The following is a 25,222-nucleotide window of genomic DNA, read 5'->3' on the forward strand; positions in this document are numbered from 1 at the left end:
TCATGACCTGAGCCAAAGTCGGACTTAACTGACTGAGCCACCCAGGCGCCCCAGCAATAAAATATTTTTTCATTAAGGTATATACATGGGGGTTTTTTTTGGACATAATGCTATTGAACACTTAATAGACTACAGTATAGTGCAAACATAACTTTTATATGCACTGGAAAACCAAAAAATGCATTGACTCACTTTATTACGGTGCTCTGGAACTGAACCCACAATATCTCCAAGGTATGCCTGTATATACTTAGCTTTAACAAAAACACATTTTATGCATGAATCAAGATTTGGCAGCAGATCTGGAAAACTGTCAAGGGGAACCAGTGAACAGCGAGTACATTGAGAACTACCAGCCCCTTGGAGCTCTAACATGATTCCAAGATGGGCTGCTAGGCCCACCTTCGAAGCATATCATATTCTTCTGATTCCCTCTTACTGTGTAATTAATGGACAATTAACCACATCTTGGCTTTATGTCCCAGGCCTTTGCATTTTAGTAGGAATGATTCACAGTAAGAACATTTGTCTGTGGAAAAAAAAAAAAAAAAGGTCCTGACCATGAGTACCAGATGAGAGGTACTTGTTATTACCAGAGGCAGCTCCAGAATGACAAGATAAGAGGAATTCAGGGGCAGTGACCTGATTAGAAATGGGGGCTAGGGAACTTGTCCAAAGCTGAATATACAAAGCAAGGACATGACTTTGATGGGGATTGTATGTATATACTCACAGCAATAAAAATAGCCTTTCTTCAAGCTTCATCCACTTAAGGTTGCAAAAATACTAATTGTCTTTCTCAAGCAATAAGAAGCCCAAGAAAGCCTGAAGGTAAAATTTTTTGGTGGGAGCTATTGATGGGGACCTGTTAAAACAGGCTAGTAGAGGGCTTGGGGCCGAGGAAGGGGAGCAGGGAGTGATACAAGACAGATGGGTGGCCCCTAGACTCTACCATTTCCTAGCTGTGTGACCTTGGTAGAATCACTCCATCCCTCTGAGCTTTGGCTTCTGCATATGAGAAGCAGGGATGCTGGTAACTTAGCCACAGGTTTATTGTAAAGATGAAATAAAATACCATGTATAAAGCCCTGTAGCAGATATCAATGTCCCACCTACCTCCGTCTGGGCCACCTTGGAGGTTACCTGTAGATAGCTCCTATACCTACCAAAGGCTGCAAGTGTTCTCTGCCGGAAGGTGTTCTCAGGCAGTGAGAGTTTGCGTGGCCCTTTCTCAGAACAGACCAGAAGTGCTGGGAAATCAATGCCTCCAGGAGAGACCCTCAATGAGGGTAAGGAATCCACAAGTAAGAACTCCAGCTTTCTCACCCCAGTGGAAAAATTCTGAGATGTATTCTGCGCAGTCTCTCAACAGGTCCCAGCAAGATTGAGTCTCCACTGTCCTCAGTGGTGACTCAACTCATCACCACACCCTTCGTTGGCTTTTTTCCTTTCCTTGTCTCACCTCCCTGCTCCCTCATTGTGTTTCTTGGGATAATTTCCAAATGAACTCTTTGTACCAAATCCTTGTCTTAGGGTCTGCTTTTGGGGGAATCCAAACAAAGACAGAAATCAAACCCAGTACGTGACTCCTTGAAAGATACCTATCAACTACACTATACAAGGTTCCTTATCAGAACCGTGAAACACAGAAATTATCTTAACAACTATTTTCTCAAATTTCCCAATGATGGTGCACAATTAGTACCATTTCAGGTGCACACAAGAGACCTTATTTTATTGCATATTAAATGCCTTAGGACATTGGGGCTTAATTCTCTTACAGAACTCCATCCGTAAGCAAGTATAATAATGCACCTACCTCATAGGGCTGTTAATGCAAAACTCTTAGAACAGTGCCTGGCTCTTGGCAAGTTTTCTATGAGGGTTAGTTTTTATCATCATCCCCCTGGGTTGTGTGGTATAGAATAGTAATTGTCTTCCACTAGTCCCTCTTCCTTTAGTAATTGGAACCACCCTCAATGGGTGCCCAGCCTACCTTTCAACTAGGTGTGCCGTATGCCCAAGTTCTAGCCAATGGGTTGTGAGAAGTGATCGTGCAAGTTCTTTATCATAGCCTTACAAAGAAGCTGTTTGGCCTCCATCTACCCTTTATCCCCTTGCAGTGGTGGAGAAATATCAGAAACTGAAGTAGCTCCCTTAGTATCAAAGATGGAAATCTCATATTGAGAATGGCATAGCCACACCACTGTTTACTTCTGGGCTGTTGCATGTGAGAGAAACAAGATCCCATTATACTCCACTATATTTTGGAGTCTTTTTTTTTCCATCAGCTTATCCTGCTCTAATTAATCCAGCCCCAAGCCCAAAGATAAGACCAAGGGATGTGAGTTGTTTTTCCTTCTTTAATTTTTCCCTTGTGCCTACCACGTGCCCAGCATTATGCCAGGAACTGAAGTCACAAGATGAGCAGGATATAGACCAAGCACCAAGGAGCTCAAAGTGTAATGAGATAGAAGGATCTGAAGACAAAACCTTCAGCCTTTGTGATAAATGCTCAGGCAAGTGTTGTGAGGTACAGAGGAGGAAACAATTGCCTCAGGCCCTGAGAGGCATGGAGGGGTTCATCAGGCCATAGTGGCATCCCAGGGAGAAGTAACAGTATGTGAGAAATTATAAGATGGGGAAATCATGGGTATTTGGGCAAAACAAGCTCTAGGTCCAACTTTACCATTCACCTTCCATGCGGTCCCTTGGAGGCTCACTTTAACAGCCTGGGTCTCAGTTTCCAAATCCACAAGGTAAGGTCAAAACTTCCACTCTACTGCCGTAGCAACCTCTTACACAACACGTCTCCAGAGGCAAGGGAGACAAAAGCAAAAATTAACTGTTGGGACTTCATCAAAATAAAAAGCTTCGGTCCAGTGTAGGAAACAATCAGAAAAACTAAAGGGCAACCGACAGAATGGGAGAAGATATTTGCAAATGGCATATCAGATAAAGGGTTGGGATCCAAAAATCTATAAAGAGCTTATCAAAATCAACACCCAAAAAACAAATAATCCAGTGAAGAAATGGATATATATATATGCACACACACATACACACACACAATGGAGTATTACCCAGCAATCAAAAAGGATGAAATCTTGCCATTTGCAACTACGTGGATGGAACCTGAGGGCATTATGCTAAGCGAAATTAGTCAGAGAAAGACAAATATCATATGATTTCACTCATATGAGAACTTTAAGAGACAAAACAGATGAACATAAGGGAAGGGAAATAAAAATAATATAAAAACAAGGAGGGGGACAAAACAGAAAAGACTCTTAAATATGGAGAACAAACGGAGGGTTACTGGAGGGGTTGGGGGAGGGGGATGGGCTAAATGGGTAAAGGGGCACTAAGGAATCTACTCCTGAAATCATTGTCGCACCATATGCTAACTACCTTGGATGTAAATTAAACAATAAACAAATTAAAAATAAAAAAATTGAAAATTGAAAAACAAAATAAAAGCAGCCTCTAAAAAAAAAAAAAACCCAAACAAAAAACTTCCACTCTACCTTAGGCTTAGGGGCACCATAAGGGCTCAACAATGAACATTCTGAAGAGCTATAAAGCATGATGCAAATGTCAATTATTGGCATTGTCATTTTAGAAGCCTAGTTTGGGACATTTTTGCTAGTTGGTTATGCTCAACTTCATGGGGTAAGCAGGATCAGGCTCCTGGAGAACTGGGGGCCTTAGAAGGCTTCAGGCAGGAGCTCTGAAATTTCCCTTGAGAAAAATCCACTCAGCTTGGGAAGCGGTTCAACTTTCCCGGCAGTTGGGCAATGCATACCAAGTGTCTTAAAAACATCCATTTCCTTTGAGGAATTCACCTACCATTACACGAAATTATTGCAAATGCCACAGAGGTTTGTCTATAAGATTGTTCATTATAATAGCAAAAACAAGGGGTGCCCGGGTGGCTCAGTTGGTTAAGTGTCCAACTCTTGATATCAGTTCAGGTCTTGATCTCACCATTCGTGAGATTGAGCCCTGTGTCAAGCTCTAAGCTGACAGCACAGAGCCTGCTTGAGATTCTCTCTCTCTCCCTCTCTCTCTGTCCCTCCACCCCCACTCTCTCTCTCAAAATAAACAAATAAACATTTAGAAATATATAACAGCAAAAACAAAAACAAAAAAATCTATTCATTTTTTATTTTATTTTATTTAATTAATTAATTTATTTATTTATTTATTTATTTATTTATTTTTATGCAGGCTTCCTGCCTAGCACAGAGCTCAACATGGGGCTTGAACTCATGAGTTGAGATCAAGAGTGAGATGCTTAACTGACTGAGCCACTCAGGGGGCCCTAGGAAATCTATTTGTCTATTAGTCAAACAAATTGTGGCACACAATAAACTGTGGTAGACCACTCTACTCATGACTGGGTAAGTCTGTGTGATAGGACTCTGGAGATGAAGCATGTTGCGGTCCTTTGTAACACACTCAGGATGATCCCACATCAGAAGGGCCTGATGCACTTATTCTGTCTGTGCTCAGCTGAAGTCTTTTTCTGGGAACTGCCCTTTACAAAGGGAGCTGCTTCAACAAAGACTATAGAATACTGTACATACTTTTAAATTATTGATGCTTACCTCTGGGTAGTGTGAGTACAGGTGCTTTCCTGCATTTCTGTGCATTTTCCAAGTTTTGGGGATGGACTATGTGTTACTATTCAGCTATATTCTCAAAGTCCCTTTCACCCTATCTCCTTGCAAATCCTTGAACATGCCAGGCACATTCCTTCCACCAGACATTTGTTCTTGCCATTGCCTCTACCTGGGGCCCCCTTCCCCTGGACACCTGCAACCCCCTCCCTCATCACCTTCAGATCTTTGCTGAAACATCACTTCCTTGGTGAAGACTTCTCAGACCCACCCTGTCTAAAACATATCCCCACCCCTCCCCAACACACCCATCCCCCTCCCTGCTTCATTTTTGTCTGTAGTACTTGTCTCCACCTGACAACTGTGCATTTCACTTCTTTACTTATTCATTTTCTGTCTTCACCTTTAGAATGTAAACTCCATAAGAATCAGCCCTTTGTCTGTTATGTTCACTGCTGTATCCTCAGCACCGAGAATAGCTGAGTGCTGTTCTAAGCACATAGTAGGTGTTAACCAAATAGTGGCTGAATGACAGAATAAACACATGAAAAGGATCATTTCGGTCTCCTATGAGCTCCTGCCAGGTTTTCCTTTAGGGGCAGGAGTGGGCATGGGGTGGGGCAGGAAGTAGGAAATAGCAGCAGCAGATGTGGGCAGAGTCGCAGGAAGGAGGCTCTGGACAATGTCAACTGATGCCAAACTGTAGCCCAGATACCAGGTTCACTATGACATTGGGGTCAGGTGGCAAAGGGCTTCCAGTGTGACATCCAGGTTGAGAGCAGCAATGTGGCCCCAGGGCAGAGGGACACAAACCAAGAAACCAATCTGACACACAAAATGCCCAGATTTTAAAAAAGTTTTTAATATTTATTTTTGAGAGAGAGAGAGAGAGAGAGAGAGAGAGAGAGAGCAAGCAGAGGAGGGGCAGAGAGAGAGGGAGACACAGACTCTCAAGCAGGCTCCAGGCTCTGAGCTGTCAGCACAGAGCCCGACCTGGGACTGGAACCCATAAACCGTGAGATCATGACCTGCGCAGAGGTCGGAGGCTTAACCAGCTGAGCCACCCAGGTGCCCCCAAACGCCCAGATTTTGAGGACACTCAAAGAGACTATGAGAGCTGTTCTCAAATATACAGTGGGTTAGCAGCAGCAAGAAGCAGATCCTAAGGGGGCTGAACTAGGGCTAATGAGCAGAAATTACAAGAGCTCCTGTTTTGGTTTAATATCTAGAACTACCCCCCACTCTTCCCTCACCACCCCCCAGGAGAGCTGTTCAACAATGGCCAGAGCCCAGGATTCACTCATTCTTCCCTGGCTTGAACTTTCAATCAGTACATTCAACAGGTATCTATTAAATGCGTTTACTCTGTGCCAGGTGCTGCCCTCAGAAAGCAATGGCGACCAAACGTTTTCAAATACATAAATACATAATACAATTACAAATTGTGAAGGCACAAAACGGGTTTGTCGGGGGGCGGGGGGGAGTGCCTTACTCCAAAAGGGGGTCGGGAGGCCGCTGCAGGACTTGCTAGATAGTTGAGGGAGCCCTGAGTGTGGAGCAAGCCTCCAGACTCTGGCATCAGGGGAAGCGCGCCCCCGCTGTGGGAATCTCAGGAGCATGAAGTGGCGCGCTAGTGCTGGCAGGGACCTCAGCACACACTGAAGGAACAGGCGGCCCAGAGACTGGGAGTGACTTGCCCACGGACCCACAGCAAGTCGGTGGAACCGTCGAGGGGTGGAGGATCAGCTGAGGTCCCTTGCTATCCTCCTGGAAGCCAGAGAACTGTCTCACAGCTCGACCCAAGAGAGCCCAGCGGCGGACAGCAGAAGCCAGAGGCGTGAAGCTGAGGGCGGAGCGAGCTGCTGCCGGACCCCCCGGAGGGGTGGGGAAAGGGGGCAGAGGCGGTCCCGATGACGTCATTTCCGGGGTCGGGGGTATATAAATTCTTGCAGTACCAGAGCCCACTGCACAGAGGCTGGTGGGTGGGCCGACAGACGGACGCCGAGAGGGAAGCCGCGCCCCCCGCCCCCAATCCGCGCCAGCGCCGCCACAACCCGCTCCCAGGCCGCCCGTCCAGCCAGCCCTCGCCAGGGTGCCTGCGGTGCCGGGGCCCAGACCGCCAACTGCTCTGCGCCTCGGGTTCGCCATGCGCTCCGCCGCTGTCCTGGCGCTTCTGTTCTGCGCCGGGCAAGGTGAGCGAGCGCGGGGTCTCGTGGGAGAGGGTCCTGGGCGCCCCCGCCTGCCCTGAGGTCGAGGCTCCGCGCAGCGCCGCGCGCCCCTCGTGCCTCCCCTCCGGCCCGGCGAGTTTTCAGCACCGCGGACAGCGCCACCGCCTCCCTGCTGACCCCGCAGCGGTCTCGGCCCCAAACCCGTAGACCTACCGGACGGACTCTTTGGCGGGCCAGACTCCTGACCCCGCGGGGCAGGACCCACCCTTCCCCCTCACCCCGGCGCCCCCTACCCCTTGTCTGGGCTCGACGTCTCGACTGCATCTGGGCCAGTTCTGGCTCCGTGCCGTGGCTGGCCAAGGTCATTGGGGGAGATGGGAGAACCGTTGCTGGCTCCCGCTCTCGTCTCTCTCTTCCCCCCTCCTGCTCTATCTTTCTGCCCTTGGCTTCTACCCCTCCGCATCATCTCTCACAATCCTCCTCCTCCGTCTCTTTTCCCACACCTCTGGGGTCTGTCTTCCTCTCCTCGCTTCCTTCTCCACCCCAATCCCACTCAGCCGCTGCCCTTGTTTTCCTAGCATTAGCTTCCACTCCTCTCCCCTGCCTCCCCCCCCCCACCTCCCCCCCCCCCCCCCCCCCAGAGCAGGAACTTTCCCAAAAGGCAGTGTTAGGGAGCTCAGTGTAGCCTCTGGGGGCCATACCCATGGGAGCAGCAGCCAGGGAAAGGAAACAGAACCACTGGGTGGGGGCAGTTTTGAGGGGAGCACTGGGATGAATGGGCCCCCTGTAAACTGGGTCAGGAAGGACTGGGCTCTCCCCTTGGAGCAGAGGAGTGACTCCAGTTCTCTATTTTTTCCCCAGTCATTGCCCTCCCTGTGAACAGCCCTATGAATAAAGGGGACACCGAGGTAAGAAGGGGAATGGGGATGCCCCCGGGATGGCGGGTAGGAAGCCCAGTGGACGCCTCACAGCCAGTTTTTAGGCAGCTGCAGGAGTGAGTTTGGCATAAAGCCAAGAGCCAGCACTGCGGCTGCTGAGCCTGGGGACAGCTTGCAAAAGAAGATATCAAAGACTGCTAGATTTCCCTGCCATCCTGCTGTGGGGACTTCCCCAGCTTCATCTGAGCTGGGTATGCTGCCGATGGGGCCTGTGTCTTAGCTGCTGGGCCAAGGTGCCAGGCCTACTGCCTTGAACACTCCACATCTGGCAGGCCTACCATGAGCTGCTGGGTTAGGTGGGGGGACTTCTCTGTGGCTGTGGTTGTCCACAGACCTGCAAGGATGGTCTTCATTTCTCTGGCTCTGGCCTCCCCCTTTGGTCTTCCCCTCCTCCCAAGGTTCTGCTAGCTGCCCTCCCACCCCCACCCCCCAGGCACTCAAGCCCTGGCTCTCCCAAAGGGCCAGAATGAGAAGACTCTTGATCATGGCTTCTGTACCCAGGGTGCTGGCCATTTAGGGCTTATGGTGCATGTCCCCCTCCGAAAGGGCCTTAGGAGATACCAATGGGGAGTTCTGTAGCCAGCGAGACAGACACTCTGTTGGGTATATATTTGGAATCCATTCATGTCTAGGCTGGGGCTATTTTTCCAGTTTCTGATGCTCACAGATACCCCCACTTGAGACTCAGGGAAATTTCTACTCCTCACCTTTTCAGGAGCTGTTTTCTTCCATTCCAGAGAGGCTATGGTTAAACCCAAAACAGCAAAGCAATTTCAGCCTCTATTTGCTCAATTATATTTCCTGTATTTCACTTGGCAGAATTTAGTGATTTAATTTACTTGCACTCTTATAGCTGTGTGGTCTTGGTAAAGTTCCTGAGCTTCTCTGAGCTTCCACTTTTCCCATCTGTAGTATTTCCCTTGAGGGAAGTCATGAGAGTAGGGAATCATAGATGTCAGGTGCCTGGCAAATGGCAGGTCCTCAGTAAATGGGCACCATTATTCCTAGGGCTTCCCTTTTGAGGCTCTTTATTATTCTTGGGGCCCATGCCCAGTTCCTCTGTCCCAGAACCTGTCCTCATGGACTGGTGACTATCTGCCATTCCCAGTGTGAGGTACGGGGTTGCAGGGGGATGCAGGGTAAACACCTGAGGGCTCTTCCTACCAGATCTCTATGGGAGACACCGTGGTCACCATACTCCACCTAGCAGCCTGGGGCAGGAGCACCATAACAGCTGGTTAAGACCTAAATATTCCATCCTATGATGCTGTGACTACTGTAGAGCCTCTTTGCCAGTTTGCCATCCTGAATTTTTGGATGGCTTGCTTTGGCAGCCCATAGACACAGCCTGCCACCCCCTCACTCCCCACCAGCAATCCCTGATGCATGTCTGGCACCTCCTGGTTTTCTGCCCTGCTCTAGGCAGCTGAAGCAGGTTGAAAGTTGTGAATCCCTCTCTTGGTGTGTGGGGCACTTCATGCTTTATAGAGTGTTTTTCCATCTGTGTCTGATCACCCTGGGAGGGGAGCGGGAAAGTCTTCTCACTCTCATTTTACAAGTGGGAAAATTGAGGCTCAGAGAGGTCAAGTCACATGTCCAAGATCACACAGCTAGGATGCTGCACTCCAGTTAGCACTACCTTCCAATATCCACTTACCAGGTGCCTGATTATCCACAGCACCTTTCTGGGCCTGAGACAAAACCTTCGGAGATATGGCTGCCGTGGGCCTGGAATAGGCAGGCGCGTCGATGTAGCTGATGTGTGCCCACCTCCGGCCACAGGATTCATCCCCTGGCCCAATGTAGAGCCAGACTGGGAGGCTGTCACTCCTTGCAGGTGACAACATCACGAATGTTGGGAGACAGTGATCCACATCCTGTTTCCAGACAGAGTAAAGCCAGGGAAGGTCTTTGTTCTCCTCTGGGCAGTCCAGAAATACTTCCTGGAGATAGTTGCCCTTTGAGGCATCTGCAAGGTTCAAGGACTTCTGCAAGCCATACCTCCATGCCCAGGAGCAGTTTCCCCTTCTTTGGAGAGACGCTTGGTACCTCAGAGGGGCACCTGCTGGCTATGTGATTACATCACCGGGCACATGGCAAACACCATATAAGGGTTTTCTTTTATTGTGGTTATTGTCTGGCTAAGAACACAAAGCTGTGCCCCTCAGACGGGCATCCATTGACTCCTGAAGACAAAAGCAAATGTCCTTATATTCTCATTAGAAATTTGCTGTGGAGCCTCTGGGGCTGAACCCCATACACAAACCAGCCCCAGCCTTCCCCCCACCCACTCTCTTTCCAGGTGATGAAGTGCATCGTTGAGGTCATCTCCGACACGCTTTCCAAGCCCAGCCCCATGCCTGTCAGCCAGGAGTGTTTCGAGACCCTCCGAGGAGGTACGGGCAGGGCTGGGGGTGAGGATCCGGGTGTGTGGCTTTGAGCAGAATTCAGTGACTTAATTCAACAGTCACTGATCGAGTGCCTGCCCTGGGCAGGCCTGTGCTAGGGTCTGAGTGGTCTGGAGAGATGAGGGGGGTCACAGCCCCTGTGCTTCTGGAACTTACAGACTGGCGGATGGAACAGATAGGAACTCAATTAACTAGAATTCTGGGCAGAATGAAAGCAGGGCCGTCCACCCTGTGAATAGAGATTTTGTGTACTAGACCCCCAGAGCCAAGAGCAGCCTCTAACACCTGCTAGACAATCTATAGGTATGTGATGAATAAAGAAGTGTGGGGGTTGGCCTGAGAAGGACAAAGTCTTTCCAACCAAGCAGTCAAGTTCTGATCAGCTGTTGGATGGGTCCAACATTGGGTTGGACTTTCAGAGAAAGGTTGGAAATCAGTAGATAGGAAAGGATAGCCCAGGTGGATCAGGCATGGGGATGAATATTGGAAGACACGATGTGGGTAGAGACACCTACCTCACCTGGGGGCCTGCCACCTCTTGGCTGAGGTCTGGGTGCTGGGCCAGTGGCTGACCTTGCTGATGTAGTAGGAAGAATTGGCACCTTGGAGAGGAGGCCATTTCAAAAGTGTCTTCTCAAGACCCAATCTTAAGGCTGCTGCCCAGGTTTTGAGTGTCCAAAATAAATTCCTTGTGTTCAGCTGAAAATATTGATAGTCATCTCTTTCTTGGCTGTTCTCTGGAAACCACCCATAACGACTCTCTTCATTGCAGATGAACGGATCCTCTCAATCCTGCGACATCAGAATTTGCTGAAAGAACTCCAAGATCTTGCTCTCCAAGGTATTTTCCAGTCACTGCATATGAATTTACTGGGTAAATTCCAGTAATTGAGAGAAAACCAGGGTGTGAGTTTGAGCAATGCCCTATTTCTCTCTGATTCTTCCAGTTATAGAGTAGGAAGATGGGGTCCTTCATGCCCTGGTCCAATTTGTCATTGATACAGTTAAGGAGAGTAAGGCCCAGAGAGGTTGAGCGACTTGTCCAAGGTCACACAGTAAGTTAAGGACATGCCAAGACCAGACGCAGCTCTCCAAATACCCCATCTCTGCAGTTCAGTCATTTCAGTGGGGGCGCTTTTAAGACTAGGTTACAGAGAGAATCCCTTTCCTCTGTTAAAAGAAAATTGGTCTCCAGAAGACAGGACAGGCCCCTTTCTTCTTGTGAGCTTCTGCTCAAGGGGTTGATGCGGGAAGCAAGGTCTTGCTCACCCCCAAAACACAGACCAGACTTTCAGCATGCTTTAGAGATTAAGAAAATCCACTGATACTCTTGAGAATGGAGTGACTTTGTGAGGGAGTGAGCCCCTTGTCACTGAGGATATTCAAGCAGAGCCGGGACAGGATGCTGGGATGGAGGGTTAGACTGATGTCATCCCACAGATGCCCAGCCTCAGGTTCCTTCCTGCGTTCATAGGAACCTGGAAAGTTAAACAAAATGCGTTCTGGCCTTGCATCTGCCCCGAGCTGACATCCTGTGGGAAGTGGCTATTTATTTGGGGGCAGGGCCGCTGGCATTGTGCCTCTCTCTGGGAATGGGACCTCAGTCGAGAACATTGCATCTGCTTCCAAAGGAAGTGAGGGTCTGTCTTGAGGGCTGGGCTTCTGTCTCGGGTCGGGGGTGGGATCGGAGGCATGAAGACTTCTCCAGCTCTGGGGAGACCCCCACTCTGAGGCCTTTGGAGAGGACCAGGCCACGTGTGTGAGAACGGAAGGCAAGCACCTGTCTCGTATAGTTGCTGGGAGTCTGAAGTGAGTGCCTGGGACAGAGCGGGTGCTGAACGGAGCCGTGGCAGTTACTGCCTGTCTCATTAATTTCATCATCATTGACCCTGGTGGGTTTTTTTTTTTAGCTGAACATTAAATGTTTTATTGCAATACGATAATTTAAAAATTAAATATTGAATGACTAAGATACTACATTTAAATAATTAAATATAGTGTCAACACAGACTGTTATGGGGGAATGTGTCCTGAAACACCTGTATACACACATATGTGCGTGTATCCATTATGAACAGTTTCCAATACACATACATATTACTGTTTTCTACTGAAAGAGTATGGGACATAGCTATATGTCCACCTGTCCTTCCACCCATCCAACCATCCGTCCATCCACTCCCTCTTCTGCACTCAGAACAACTTCTGTGTACCAAGCAGCAGCCCTGTTTTGTAGATGAGCAACCAAGTCTTGGATAGACCAAGTTACCCAAGGTCACAGAGCAAAGAATCGCCAGGAGGTGTGAACCAAGGCCTTCCCGGGGTCAAATCTGGGCTTCCTTCCCTGGCCCACAACCGCTGTGTCGGTGCCTCTGGCCACTCCAGAGATTCCCAGCATGGGGAAAATAGCAGCAGCCTGGGGTCCATGCAGGGAGAGGGGTGTGTGGATCACGGCAGCAGAACTGGGGTTCAAGCACGTGCTTGGCCTTCTCCCCAGGACCTGGGGGAACAGGGCTCACCTGATTCAAGATCCCCCATGAGGGGGCAAGCAGTCACTGCTGTCTCCTGTTGCAGAGTCCCCTAGCTACCTCTCTGCTCCCACCCCTGGGACCCTGTGTTCCATCTGAGTCTTTATTGCTCTAAGAGGCAGCAAGCAGGGCTTGTTCTTATCTCAGGTGGGAAACTTGAGTGTGGACAGGTGCCGTGGCTGCCTGATGAGCCCCAGCTGAGAAGGGGTGGCCCCCCGCCTGGGTCTTGCCCCCTCAGTCTCTCATTAAGCAGACTTGGAACATGACATGTCCAGTTTACAGATAAGGAAACGGAAGCCTTCGTTCTCACAGACAAATATCCCAGGGCTGGCTTGGCAAAATGGGACTTTTTTCTCCTTTTCTTTTTTTTTTTTTCCCCTCCTTTTCTCATACCAGGTGCCAAGGAGAGGGCACATCAGAAGAAACACAGCGGTCTTGAGGATGGACTCTCAGAGGCTCTTGAGAAGCAGAATGACCAGGCAGAGCTGAAAGGTCAGTGCTGGCCAGTCTAGCTGGAGGCTGGGGACGGAGGAGATCATAACAGTAGTCATAAGATCAAGGTCTCCCTGGAGTCAGGAGACCCTCCTTTAGGCCTTGTAAAGGAGCTATCATTTCAGTCTTCCCTTTAAAAATGGGGAAACTGAGGCCCAGAGGGGTTAAGTACCTTGCCCAAGGTAAGCAGCATAACGAGATGCGAATCCGGGTCTATGTCACTGCAAAGCCTGCCCACCACAGGGGCTCATGCTCAGGGCAGGAAGTCTCTGGTCTGGTGGGAGGGCAGCCTCAACTCTGGATCTTCCCAGAAGCCCTTGCAGAAGAACCCCTGCCCCTGGCACCTGTCCTCCTGGGATTTGGTGGTGCCTCGGCATAGTCCTGTCATAGGAGGGTCCCAGGAGAGGAGGTCTCAAACACTGAATGAACCTGGATCATCTTTCTTGAAGCCACAAGAGCTTCTAAGGTCCAAAGAGATCATGGCTGAGGTCAAGGTGATGCCCTAGTACTCATCCTCCTGCCCGGAAACAGCTACAAAGTATCCCCGCAAGGCCTGCTCTTTGCACATAGGTGGGTGGGCAGGCCAGTTTCTAGGACCAAGGATCTCCATGGACTTCCATCTGGGGCACCTGGAGGCTTTAATGGGGGAGGCAGTTATGTGTCAGGGCAAAGAGCACCCTGTACTTAGCATCTGGAGACTTGGATTCAAGACCCTGCTGCCCACGGACTGTGAGCATGGACAGGTCACCCTCTGAGGATCAGGCGGACTTTCTGTAAACGGGATGGGAGCACTTTCACCTGGAGTCCTGGAGTCAAATGGCGGCACGTACTTGGCGAGGCTTTGTTCAATAGTAATCACTCTGGTGCAGGGAGGGATTTTTACCGGGTAAAAGCCTATCTTCAAGGCAGCCAGCCGAAAATGGTTTTTTTTGTTTTGTTTTGTTTTGTTTTTTTAGAGCTTATTTATTTTGAGAGAGAGACTGAGACAGAGAGCAGAGGAGGGGCAGAGAGAGAGACAGGGATAGAGAATCCCAAGCAGGCTCTGCACTGTCAGTGCAAGAGCCCGACGCGGGGCTTGAACTCGTGAACCATGAGATCATGACCTGAGCCAAAATCCAGAATCAGGCGCTGAAAAGACTGGGCCACCCAGGCTGCCCTAAAATGCCTTTTAATGAAACCCTACAAATAGTTGAGCACTTTCACAGGACATCAAGACAGAGAAGCCTCACACGGAGAGGAGAAGGAATGTGTAGTGATGATGCCTCTCATACAGAGGTTAAGACCTTTCAAGGTCTTTTTTTTTTTTTAATCACTTCCTGCTTTAAGAGGTATAATTACAGAGGCGCCCGGGTGGCTCGGTCGGTCGAGTGTAGGACTTTGGCTCAGGTTATGATCTCATGGTCCGTGGGTTCAAGCCCCACATCAGGCTCTGTGCTGACAGCTCGGAGCCTGGAGCCCGCTTCAGATTCTGTGACTCTCACTCTCTCTGCCCCTTTCCCGCTTGCACTCTGTCTGTCTGTCTCTCTCTCTCAAAAACAAACAGTAAAAAAATTTTTTTAAAGAAAGTAGAATTATAAAGGAAGAAAGATATGCCAGTTGTACTCAGGTCAGACCCAGACACAGAGCAAGTAATGCTAACTGTGTCACAAGTCTTGGTCTGGACTTTCTAGAAGCCAAAAGATACAATGACTAGGGCATTCACTTTCGAATGTCCCCTCTCTGTAGAGAGAGCTTTCCTACTATTCTTACTTTCTAATCTTATACTCTAATAAACTTTTGCTTGCTGTTCAGAAAAAAAAAAAAAAAAGATACAATGACTAAGTTCTGCAACTGGGCTCTCGGGGACACTCCGTGTGTGGCCTGGCCCTCAGGGCCTGACTTTGTTGTTTCTGCAGAGGTGACAGAAGAGGCATCCTCCAAGGATGCTGCGGAGAAAAGAGGGGATTCTAAAGAGACAGAGAAGAATGATGGAGGCACAGATGGAGCCAGGCCCCAGGCCTCCCCGGAGCCTGAACAAGGGTCCAAGGTCGAGGAAGACAACCAGGCCCCAGGGGAGCAGGAAGCCTCCAACGCCCACCCCCCAGCCAGCCTTCCCAGCCAGAAACACTCAGGCCCACAGGCCCAGGGGGACAGAGGGAGCCTCTCCCAGGGTCCAGTGGACAGAGAGAAGGGCCTGGGTGTAGAGCAAGAGCAGCAGGCAAAGCGCGAAGAGGAGGAGGAAGAGGAGGAGGACACAGAGGCTGGAGAGAAGGCTGTCCCCGAAGAAGAAGGCCCCACCGCAGCATTTAACCCCCGCCCAAGCCTTGGCTACAAGGAGACCCAGAGGGACGAGGGTATGTATGACGTCTGAGACCCCTCAACAAATGTGCCAGGCAGAGGGTGGGAGGGAGGACCTCACTCATAATTTCATTGCACCTTCACAGCAACCCTGAAAAGTAGGTGTATCTCCATTTTCCAGATGGAAAACTGAGACTCAGAGAGGTTAAGTAATTTGCCCAAGGTCACACAGCTAATTTGTAGCAAAAGCTGATTCCAACCACCCAGGTTTGGCTGACTCCAAAACCCTGCATCTCCCACTAGTCCACACAGCCCCTCCCCTCCAACCAAGGAGGCCAGAGGGGCTTTGCAGGGTGGGTGGGCTTCGGGAACAGAGGGACAGCCTGATAGCCGAAAGCAGGCTGGTCTAGGGACAGTGTCAGCTTCACCCAGGGTTTGGGAGAGGCCCCTGGCCCCCCATGAGGCCTTGTAAGGGTCCTTCCTCCCTCCCCAGCTGGGTGGCTCCCGGATCGGGGGCTCCTCAGAGGAGAAGGCTCGCAGAAGAGGCAAGCTCCGGCCAGCCCACCCCTCTGAGCTTTGAGAGGGTCTTGCAAAGCACGGTGTCAAGATGGCTTCTTCCTCCAAGTGCAATTATTGCGGAGAGGCTGGGCTGGACCCTGAGCATGGTCTGTGGCCCCAGCGATGGCCACAGAGAGGCCCTGGGGAGTGGCAGGGACCAGGGAAAGCGGCGGGCCCTCCTTCATTCTCCTGCTCTTGTCCACCACCAGCTCCAGGATGGCCCAAGGCTCTGGCTGTGGATGGAGCCAGGAAGACCGGGGCTGAGGAGGCTCAGCCCCCCGAGGGGAAGGGGGCGCGGGAGCACTCTCGGCAGGAGGAGGAGGAGGAGATGGCAGAGGCCCCTCAAGGCCTCTTCCGGGGCGGGAAGAGCAGGGAGCTGGAGCAGGAGCAGGAGGAGGAGCAGCTGTCCAACGAGTGGGAAGATGCCAAGCGATGGAGCAGGATGGACCAGCTGGCCAAGGAGCTGACGGCCGAGAAGCGGCTGGAGGGGGAGGGCGAGGAGGAGGACCCCGACAGCTCCATGAAGCTCTCCTTCCGGGCCCGGGCCTACGACTTCAGGGGCCCTGGGCTGCAGCTGCGACGAGGCTGGAGGCCGTCCTCCCGGGAGGACAGCGTCGAGGCGGGCCTGCCCCTCCAGGCGCGCAGCTACCCGGAGGAGAAGAAGGAGGAGGAGGGCAGTGCCAACCGCAGACCGGAGGTTGGTATGGGGGCGGGTGCCAGCCCCAGGCCAGGCCTCCAGAGTGTGGGCCCTGCCCCCCTGAGGGGACACACACCGTCCCCTCGGGTCTGAGGCTGGAGAGGCACTTGGACGGGGGGCTCTCGGGAGAGGGGCAGAGCAGGGGCAGGGGTGAGGATGGGTCAGGCAGGGAGGCGAGTGAACCCTGGCTCACAGAGGCACCCGGTAAAGTTGGCGGACAGGCAGGCAAGAGAGGGCTGTCCAGATCGGGTCGTGGAGACAGGAGAGGTGGTTCAGCCAATGCCTGAAGGCACTTCGTGGGTCTCTGTCCTGGAGGTGATAGGGGGCCCCCGCAGGTTTGGGTGTGAAGCAGGAGTGAGGGGTGAAGCTGGAGCTTTGGACGGAGGGAACTTGGAAAGGAAAGGACCTGGCAGGGACTGGCCCGAGGAGGGCACCGTGCCCCCAAGAGCTGGGAGGGCACGGAAGGTGCCCGGCGATTTCCTGGGAAATCCCTGTGGTTGGTCCAGCAATGTCCTCTCCTGGCCCCCAGGCAGCCCAGGCACACCCTCCTCCGAGGTTCAGACCCTGCCTCCCTCCGGTGGGGCCAGGGCCGGGCCAGTGGGACCACGGGGCCTGGTGGTGAGTGGGTGAGGGAGGCATGGATGTGCCAGGAGACCTGGGTTCTGCCTCTTCCTAGCTGTGTGACCTTGGGCGGGTTACTCCCCTTCTCTGAGCCTCATTGGTTCCCCCATTTCTCAAATGCGGTAAGGAGTCCTTTCTGCTCACCTCATTATTATGGTCAGAACACACATGAGCTTTCAAAACCTGGCCATGTTCAGGGATACCTGGTTAGCTCAATAGGATGCTGGGATGTAGCCCCAGAGGTGAGGAGTGGGAGTTGGGGTCCCTGCCAGGCTGGCAGTACCATCTTGGAGCTAGAGGAGGCTTTAGGGCTCCGTGGTTCAGGCCTCAGTGTCCAGGTCGAAGTCAGGGCCCTGCTGGGGACTGGAATCTACCCATGACCCCAGTTCTCTCTGCCCACCCAGAAAAGGATGTGGCCCCTTCCTTGGGTCCCAACCTTTCTCTGGGCTGGGACCAGAGTCTTGGCAGCCTTAGAGGGAGAAGATTCCTTGGCAGCAGGAGCTAGGAGAGGTCATCTCTCTATGTGCCCAGGAGACTGCCCTCCATCCCTAGCTTTGGACCAGGACAAGCCTGGGCACCTTTGCTTGCCCCTCCCCAACCCACAGAAGCTGGAAAGAGCAAGCAAGTTACCCTGAGATGCCTGCCAGCTCCCTTCTCCACGGGCAGAGAAAGCCCTGGACTGCAGAGCACAGAAATGGGGACCCCAGAGTCCTGTGGACAGGACAGGACAGAGGCCTCTTCCACCCAGCTCAAGGGTCTTCTTAGAAATGTTCCGGCCTCACAGAATTTCACTGCAAGACAGAAGGCTTTAAGGTCCCTATTTCCATGACAACCACTGTCTGTCTGTTCCAAGTGGTCCCAATGGGTGCCCTCCACAGCCTGGCATCTGGCAGGGACCCCAGCAAGACTACCTTTCCCAGGTCAAGACCGAGGGTGAGGGCGTGGCCTTCCCCGACTCCTGCTCCAAGTCCAAGGGCATCTGCTTGTGGGCATCAGCCCCAGTTCAGGGGACCCTGAAAGCTTCCTGAGGCTGGGGCACAGAGCAGAGGTCACAGAAGGGTCCCCTGCTGCCCTGAACCACCCTGGCAGCCAGAGCTGGGTCCCCCTATGATTGGGACCGAGCATCCAGGCCCAACCCTAGGCAGGTAGAAGCAGGGAAGCCCTCACATCCTCAAGCCTGTGCCAAAGGCCCATGGCTCCTCAAGCAGGGAAGCCTGGACTCACGTTCAGGGCCATTGTCACAGTCTAGGCCTTGGGGTGAGGAGCTAAGGAACACTGAAGAGCACCGAAGGCTTCATTTTCCACGTGCCTGCCCAGAGCCATTCAGGGGAAGGCAGGTCTGGATGAGGCTACCGGGTTGGTGTGGGGTCAAGGCCCCTATGCCCATTTCTTGTGCACAGTAATCCTCAGAGCGGCCCAGCAGGGTGGCATCTCTGTCCCCATGATCTGGATGAAAGCCCTAAAGCTGGGAGAGGCAAAGCCACCTGAGGCCACACAGCTAGCCAGTGGCACAACCAGTCTGGCAGACTGCACCCTCCATGTGAATGACCCTTGATGTTCTCTCCTAGGACCAGGAGCTGGAAAGCCTGTTGGCCATCGAGGCAGAGCTGGAGAAGGTGGCCCGCCAGCTGCAGGCACTGCGCCGGGGCTGACACGCCAGCCGGCCCCCCCAGCCAGGGCCCCGAGGCACCCAGCAGTCCTGGCTCTCCTGTCCCCTTTGCAGGTCCTGGCCAGACGGCCCGGGCACTGCTTCTGGTAGAGAGGCCGCTCCCAGCCCGCCCAAGCCCAGGCCACCCTGTTGCCCCCTCGCTCCTTCCCTTCTGCTCTGGATTCCAGCCCCAGTGTGCCCCTCTGCGGGGCACACCCCCCACGACTTTAAACGGTTATCTTCTCTCTGGACACAGGCAGCTTTCTAGAAGTTTCCTTTCCATCGTCAGAGCCATTGGGCACAACTGCAATAACTTCTGACCTTTTGGTGAAAGCTGAGAACTCCTGACTGTAATATATTCTGTACAAAATTTATCTAAGGAGAAATAAAACTGCTCTGGGCTCTTTCTGGTTTCTTTGAACTTCTCCCGCCTCTTAACTCAGAGCGGGATGGGAGGGACTAGATTTGGGCAAAGGGACAAGGGGAGCTCAAGTTGCTGTGGGACTACAGGCAAGCGACTTTGCACCTCTCAACATCAGTTTCTTCATCTGCAAAATGGGGATGATACTACTTCCTCATCTGATTGTGATGAGGGTTCAAAGGGCCCACGCAGCCTGGACCAGAAAACCATGATGATGATACAAATCACATGAACAGTCTTGCCAAGGCTAGGCCTGTCCCATGAGGCTGGGGAGGGAGCTGCCCACTGTTGCTGCTAACCAGCCCCTGATACACAGAGGGACACCTTCCAAAGAGCAGGAGTCATTGTTTATTTCTTCACACGTTTTCAAGGGTGCACTCTACCCCCCAACCATTACAGAAAGAACAAACACAACAGCAAACTGTATCCCACTAGGCGGTCAGCTATCAAAACATCCGCTCCCGAGACAAGTTAACAAAGGGAACACGGGGTCACCTTGTCCCTGAAAAAAAACCCATCCCAAAGATGGCCACCTGTGTTATAACCACACAGAACAACCGTAAAGACAAATCCAAAGAGCCCAGGGACAAAGTCTCCTGGCTTTTACAAAAGCGGTGATTTTATATACAGTACGTGTATTCGTAGAAACACCGTACGGACGGACATGCACAGATCGAGTACAAGGCAGCCTGGGGTTCTGGGAAGTGTTGCCTGTTGCCTGTGAACAGGACGGAGGCCTGAGCATTTGTCACAAAGCACAGGTGTCACTAGAACTAGAACCACCAACGTCCCGGTGAAATCACTATGGGAGCAGCTTTTTGTGAGGCAACAGGTGTCGAAGAGGTGTGCTCCCACATGCAGCCCTGGAGGAAGAGGTCAGGCAGGCTACGGGAAAGGAACAGCCCCTCTAAGCCGTCGGGTCAGGGTAAATCGGGAAGGGAAAATGCAACCATTCGTGGAAAAGGCTCCCGGGTGGTCAGAACCAGAAGGGAGAGCGCCCAGGTGGGACCAAGGAACAGCTCTCCTCTGAACAGTGTCGGGGGTGGGCAGTGTCACTCCAAGATCACATTGGCAGCGCTGTGCAGAGAGAATGGGCAAAGCACAAGCCCTTCCTCGTGAAAGGCAGAAACAATGGGAGTGTGGTTGGCCTGAAGCCTCAGCCACATCACTTCAGGCTCAGGCTCAGGTGTGGGCAGGACAGACAGATGTGTGGGGCATCAGGGCGGGGCCAGGCAGATAGAAGAGGGAGAAGCCTGGAAACTTCTCTGCCTCGCGGTAAGCCTCGGTGGAGGGGCTGGCTATGCGCCTTCAGGACAGCCAGCACCCAGCTCAAGATCGCTAGCTCGGGGCAAGGGCCCGTGGAGGGCGAGGGCCTGTCGGGGCGCCTGCCGGGCGAATCATTTTCTAGGGGACAGAGAGGCAGATGCAGACGCCAGGGACAGCAGTCAAGCCATTCACCGGCTGTGTGGCCAGTGGCCAGTGTGAGTGCCCGAGCAGAGGACCGATCTCCCAGACTAGGACAAGGACGTGTAGTCTCCCTTGGTCTTGGAGTGGCCATGTGACAACAGCTGCTTATCGCAGCTGGCTGGAAAGCTAGTTTCTTGCCATGGCCCTTCCAACGGGCAAGGCCCACCTGACAGTCCTCTGGGTTAGAGAGAAACTCTTTTTTCCAAGTTGTTCTCTCCATCATTGATGAAGGCCCACTTGAAGGATACACCACACAACTCCTTGGGTGTTCGAGGCGTCCAGGCCGTGCCGGGTGTCTTCAGGCCCAGCCCGACCCACTGTGGGCCGCAAACCTAGACGCTTCCATGAATGGCAAGGATGCTACACCAGGAGACTCTGCTGGGCCCTCTTGAAGACGACAGACATCAAGGGCCTGCACTCAAGTGGAGCCTAATGTCTGTGGAATCACATCGTTGGACAAAGCATCCGCAAGCAGAACCTGGCCCAAGGTCTCTGTTACAGGCTGTCCAGGGCAGAGACCTTGCAACTGACCCTCTGCACTTACCCATGGCCCTAGCCAAAATATGGCCCTGGTACTTGCTCCTGGAGCCCTTGAAATCAGGAGTGCCTCCGGGAGCCCCGGCCACTGAACACCACCAAGACAGGTGCTGAGGGCCACAGACCCCAACATGCCCACCAACTGGCAAACAGAGGCTTGGGAATCAGAGTCCTAACTGCCCCCATGATCCTGGCAGGGCCAACTCTAGGGGCTACACATGCACACACCACAGGAGACCCTTCCCAGGGGCCCTGCAAGGTTCCAGAGCCTCTGACCCAGAGGGAATACCACCAAGCCTTTGGGGGGAGATACTGCTAAGGGGCCAAGGAAGACGTGGCATTTTAGTGGATCTGTCTTTCCCTGATGTGGAAACCACAAGGCCTGAGGGGAAATCAACTCTACGGAGAGTGTGTCCTGGCACCCAAAAAAGTCAGTGTGCACCCAAGTGACCCTGGGAGTGGAGGTCGCTGGTTGGTGCCTCATCACCACTGATGAGGGGGTGATGGCCCCTCTCCTTGTCTGTGCTCCTGAAACCCCTACATCAGGGGTGGCCAGTGTTCGCTGAACAGGGGCGATGCAGGGAAGATAAGATGCCTGCTGCCAGGCAGGGCCTTTCCCTCTCCCACCACCTGCTGCTCCCAGGTCCTTACGAAATGAGACTCCACCCCTCGGCTTCTGCTTCCAGAAAAACCGGTCACCTTGCCTGCCACCCGCATCGAGGCCAGTGGGGAACAGTTACTTGATATCTGGGCTCTGGACCTGAGCACGTGTGACCCTGGGGGATGACGTAAGTTACCCAGGAACACGATATGGCCAGAGGCCCCAGCCCGGCATCGGGGGTCACACTGCACCCCCCCCCCCACCTGTTCCTGAGACAGATCGGGATTGGAATTTCATTTAAGAAGGTAAAGCTGTTTTATTAAGAGACCAGGAGAATGGCATGAACTTTCAACAGCATTTGTAAACACATGTGAAATGCAGTTCGATTTCAGTAGTTTATTTTGGAGACAAAGCAGTGCAAGAGGCCAGCCACGCTTTCCTGCTTCCCCGGGGCTCAGGGATGGACTAGGAAAGGCGCTGTACAGACATTATAATCGGGGTTCAACACTCAAGTCGTGTAAACGCAGTTAGTCGGTGGGCCCTCCTTTCCAGGGCAGCCGGGCAGTCCCAACAGCACCTGTCCTCACCCTAGGCCCAGTGCAGCTTGAGGGCGGCCCCCACCCAGTCCTTCCTTTCCCAAAGGTGGGTGACCCCCACGCCCCTGCTGAGCCGGGCCCGAAGGTACCTCTGAGTGCCCAGTTCAGCAGCCTCTCTCGGGCCATCCTCATTGGACCGTGCACGACAGCCTGGACGCCTTTCCCACTTTCTCAACGTGAATGGATGTCTCAGGACACAAGATCATGCTCAGGGGGTCCTATGCATTTTGCCCAGGTTCACGTTGTCCCAGGACTGGCAAAGCCCCTCACCGGCCCCCTTCTTTGCAGAGGGGCGGGGCGGTCTGCCCGCCTGCACCGCGGGAGCGGAGTGGTCAGCCGGTGGTGTAAGCTGCCGTCAGGGGCTGGGGGGGGGACTCTCACGGAGGAGGGGTAACTGCTTCCTCACCTCTGGGGCTGCAGCTCCCCTCACACTTGGCTGGCTCTGTGCTTGGGGCTTGCAGTGAGTGCAGGAAGGGTGGGGCGGGCCTGCTGGGCGGTGCGAAAAGATGTGAAGCGTACAGGCAGCACCCCCCCCCCACCCACCTGGCCGGGGGAAGAGGCCCCAAATCACCTCGAGGCCGAGGGGAGGCTCATCGGGCTGACTTCTCAGAGAGGCAGACTGCACCGCAGGGTGTAGGGCACCAAGCCTGCCCTTCAGAGGTCTCTGGTCTCAACGGCTCATCAGAGACAAGGACACGGAGGCCCAGCAACTCCTGGGATGATCTGTCCACAGTCACGGCACAAATCCTTGGCACACGCAAGATCAGCCCGAGGGTTCCTGACCAGGCAGCCTCCTCCGGGGTCCTGGGGAGCGGCGCTTGGCCAGGGTGGGAGGCCCCCTTGCAGGGCCGCATGGGACACAAGTTGAAGGGCCTGGCGGACTCCAGGGAGCTGGACGTGGAGAGTAGAGGCCAACTCAGGACCTTAGCCGCCCCCAGGAAGCTTCCTTCTTCCTTTCTGTGAGTGGGCAATAGGCGGACCACAGCCCAGACCCCCTGCACGAAGCCCCCACAAGGAAACAGTAGGTGTGCCTCTGGCTTCCTCTGGCTCTTCAGAGGGACACCCGTACACCTGCTTGGGGCTTTAGGCCCCATTCCTCACAAAGCCGTGGAGGCCGCCAGCAGGAGGGGAACAGTGAGGGGGCCAGGCCTGGGTGCGAGGGGCTTGGAGGAAAGCGAGAGATGAGGAACCTCTCACTCACTCTGTTCAGTGGCCAAAAGCCTGACCCGGGACGGCCCCCCTCCAGGGTCCCCTAGGCCTGGTCCACAGCAGCCATCGAGACGAACAGACGTGGATGTGCACACGCACAGCAGCCACACGTGCACACGCACACCCCACCTCACATTCAGACCTAGTGTTGAAGACACAGCAAGTGTAAACCCAGTGAAGACATCTGCACAGCAGGTATCAGGCATCTTCCCCGAGGCTGGGCCACTTGGGGTTCTCTTCCATCTCCCCCCCCCCAACCACCCCTTGTTTAGATCATGACATCAGAAAATCAGGTTACAAATTAAAAAACAAAAAAAAGAATCAGATCACTGGGAATTCTTAGTAGGAGCGTCACTGCTGGGAGCTGCTTGCCCAGCAGGTGCACTCTGCGGCCCGTGCCGCCCTCCAGGTCCTGGGCTCCGTGGCTACTGGGAGGAGGCCTTAGTGGCCAGTGAGGCCACGCAGTGCTGCTGGAAGCTGGGAGATACCGCCGCGGTGCAACCGAGTCTCTGGTGGGGCAGCTTGGTGGTGCTGCCCGTGCCCACGCCGCCCGCATCGGCCTCCGACGCCCAGGGTGGGTCCTGGCCCATCATGCTGCTGCAGCAGCCCGGGCTGGCGCTGCACGTCCGCTCGCCCGCCAGGCTGCCCGCCTGCTCCGCCAGGAGCCTGCTGTGCCTCAGTGGGGCCACGTCCCCCGCGGCTGCCGCGGCTGCACTCTGGCCCTGCAGGACGGTGGCCACGTGGTTCAGGAGGTCTGTGAAGAACTCGCTGACGCCCTCATAGCCTGTGGGCAGGAAAGAGACAGCACAGGGCGTTGAGCCAGGCTGGGATGGAGACGGGCAGCAGGGAGAGCGGGGCACAGGTGGACTATGGGGCTCCCGGACTCAAGGTGGGCGCTCTCAAGACGTAGAGAAAACCGAGGCTCAGTTAAGTAACGGGACAGATGGAAGCCATCAAGCCTAGACTCAAAGCTGGGTGTGGGCGGGCTAGCCCTTGAATTCGGCTGTCCCCATGGTGTGAGACGCTTGGCGCTCCAGCAGACAGGCAAACGCCCCATACCCTGTCCCTCTCGGGTACAGTTTCAGGGTCTCGTTTAATCACCGCCCCAAATGTGCCAAGATGCATGTGGCGGGACGTGGCATGGAGGGACGTGGCAATACCGAAGGCCCGCTCCTCCCGTCCTAAATCATAAACAGCCGTCCACTCCACATGGCCCAGCCTCAGCTTCCTCCTGTGTCAACTGAGAGGTCTCGGGGGCGGGGGGAGGAGGCCGTTGCGGGCATGCCCGGGGAGACCCCTGATCCAGAGCGGCTACCCCTGGAACAGAGTCTGTTGCCTTCTCACCCCCAAAATACCTGCAGGGAGGCCCTCTGTGCCATGTGCTCTGAGCATCAAAGCCAAGGGGTGGAGACCGGGTGCCCCCAGCAGGGCCAC

The 25,222-nt window shown here is 53.5% G+C and overlaps 2 protein-coding genes across 6 annotated transcripts in view; one reads left to right on the forward strand and one right to left on the reverse strand.

Annotated features, from left to right (window-relative positions):
* The first annotated feature begins 6,175 nt into the window (after positions 1-6,175).
* On the forward strand, positions 6,176-19,062 carry CHGA (chromogranin A). The gene is made up of 8 exons (XM_042990418.1): positions 6,176-6,814; positions 7,652-7,698; positions 10,031-10,124; positions 10,909-10,977; positions 13,061-13,156; positions 15,052-15,489; positions 16,201-16,688; positions 18,878-19,062. The coding sequence occupies exons 1-8, from the start codon at positions 6,769-6,771 to the stop codon at positions 18,959-18,961; spliced, it is 1,362 nt and encodes a 453-aa protein (XP_042846352.1). The 5' UTR covers positions 6,176-6,768; the 3' UTR covers positions 18,962-19,062.
* A 3,297-nt stretch (positions 19,063-22,359) lies between these two features.
* ITPK1 (inositol-tetrakisphosphate 1-kinase) overlaps positions 22,360-25,222 on the reverse strand; it is a 180,193-nt gene continuing 177,330 nt past the window's right edge. For all 5 annotated transcript variants that reach the window (XM_042990419.1, XM_042990421.1, XM_042990422.1 and 2 more), the window contains one exon: positions 22,360-24,572. In XM_042990419.1, the coding sequence (XP_042846353.1) occupies positions 24,214-24,572 (359 nt within the window). In that variant the 3' untranslated portion in view covers positions 22,360-24,213. The remainder of the gene's footprint in view (positions 24,573-25,222) is intronic.

Source organism: Panthera tigris, chromosome B3 (genome assembly GCF_018350195.1).
Source record: "Panthera tigris isolate Pti1 chromosome B3, P.tigris_Pti1_mat1.1, whole genome shotgun sequence".
NCBI classification, from domain to species: domain Eukaryota; kingdom Metazoa; phylum Chordata; class Mammalia; order Carnivora; family Felidae; genus Panthera; species Panthera tigris.

Coding starts and splice junctions, on each gene's coding strand:
- CHGA (XM_042990418.1), top strand. CDS start 6,769: ATGCGCTCCGCCGCTGTCCTGGCGCTTCTGTTCTGCGCCGGGCAAG. Junction 15,490..16,200: donor GGAGACCCAGAGGGACGAGG/GTATGTATGACG, acceptor GTCCACCACCAG/CTCCAGGATGGCCCAAGGCT. Junction 16,689..18,877: donor GTGCCAACCGCAGACCGGAG/GTTGGTATGGGG, acceptor GTTCTCTCCTAG/GACCAGGAGCTGGAAAGCCT.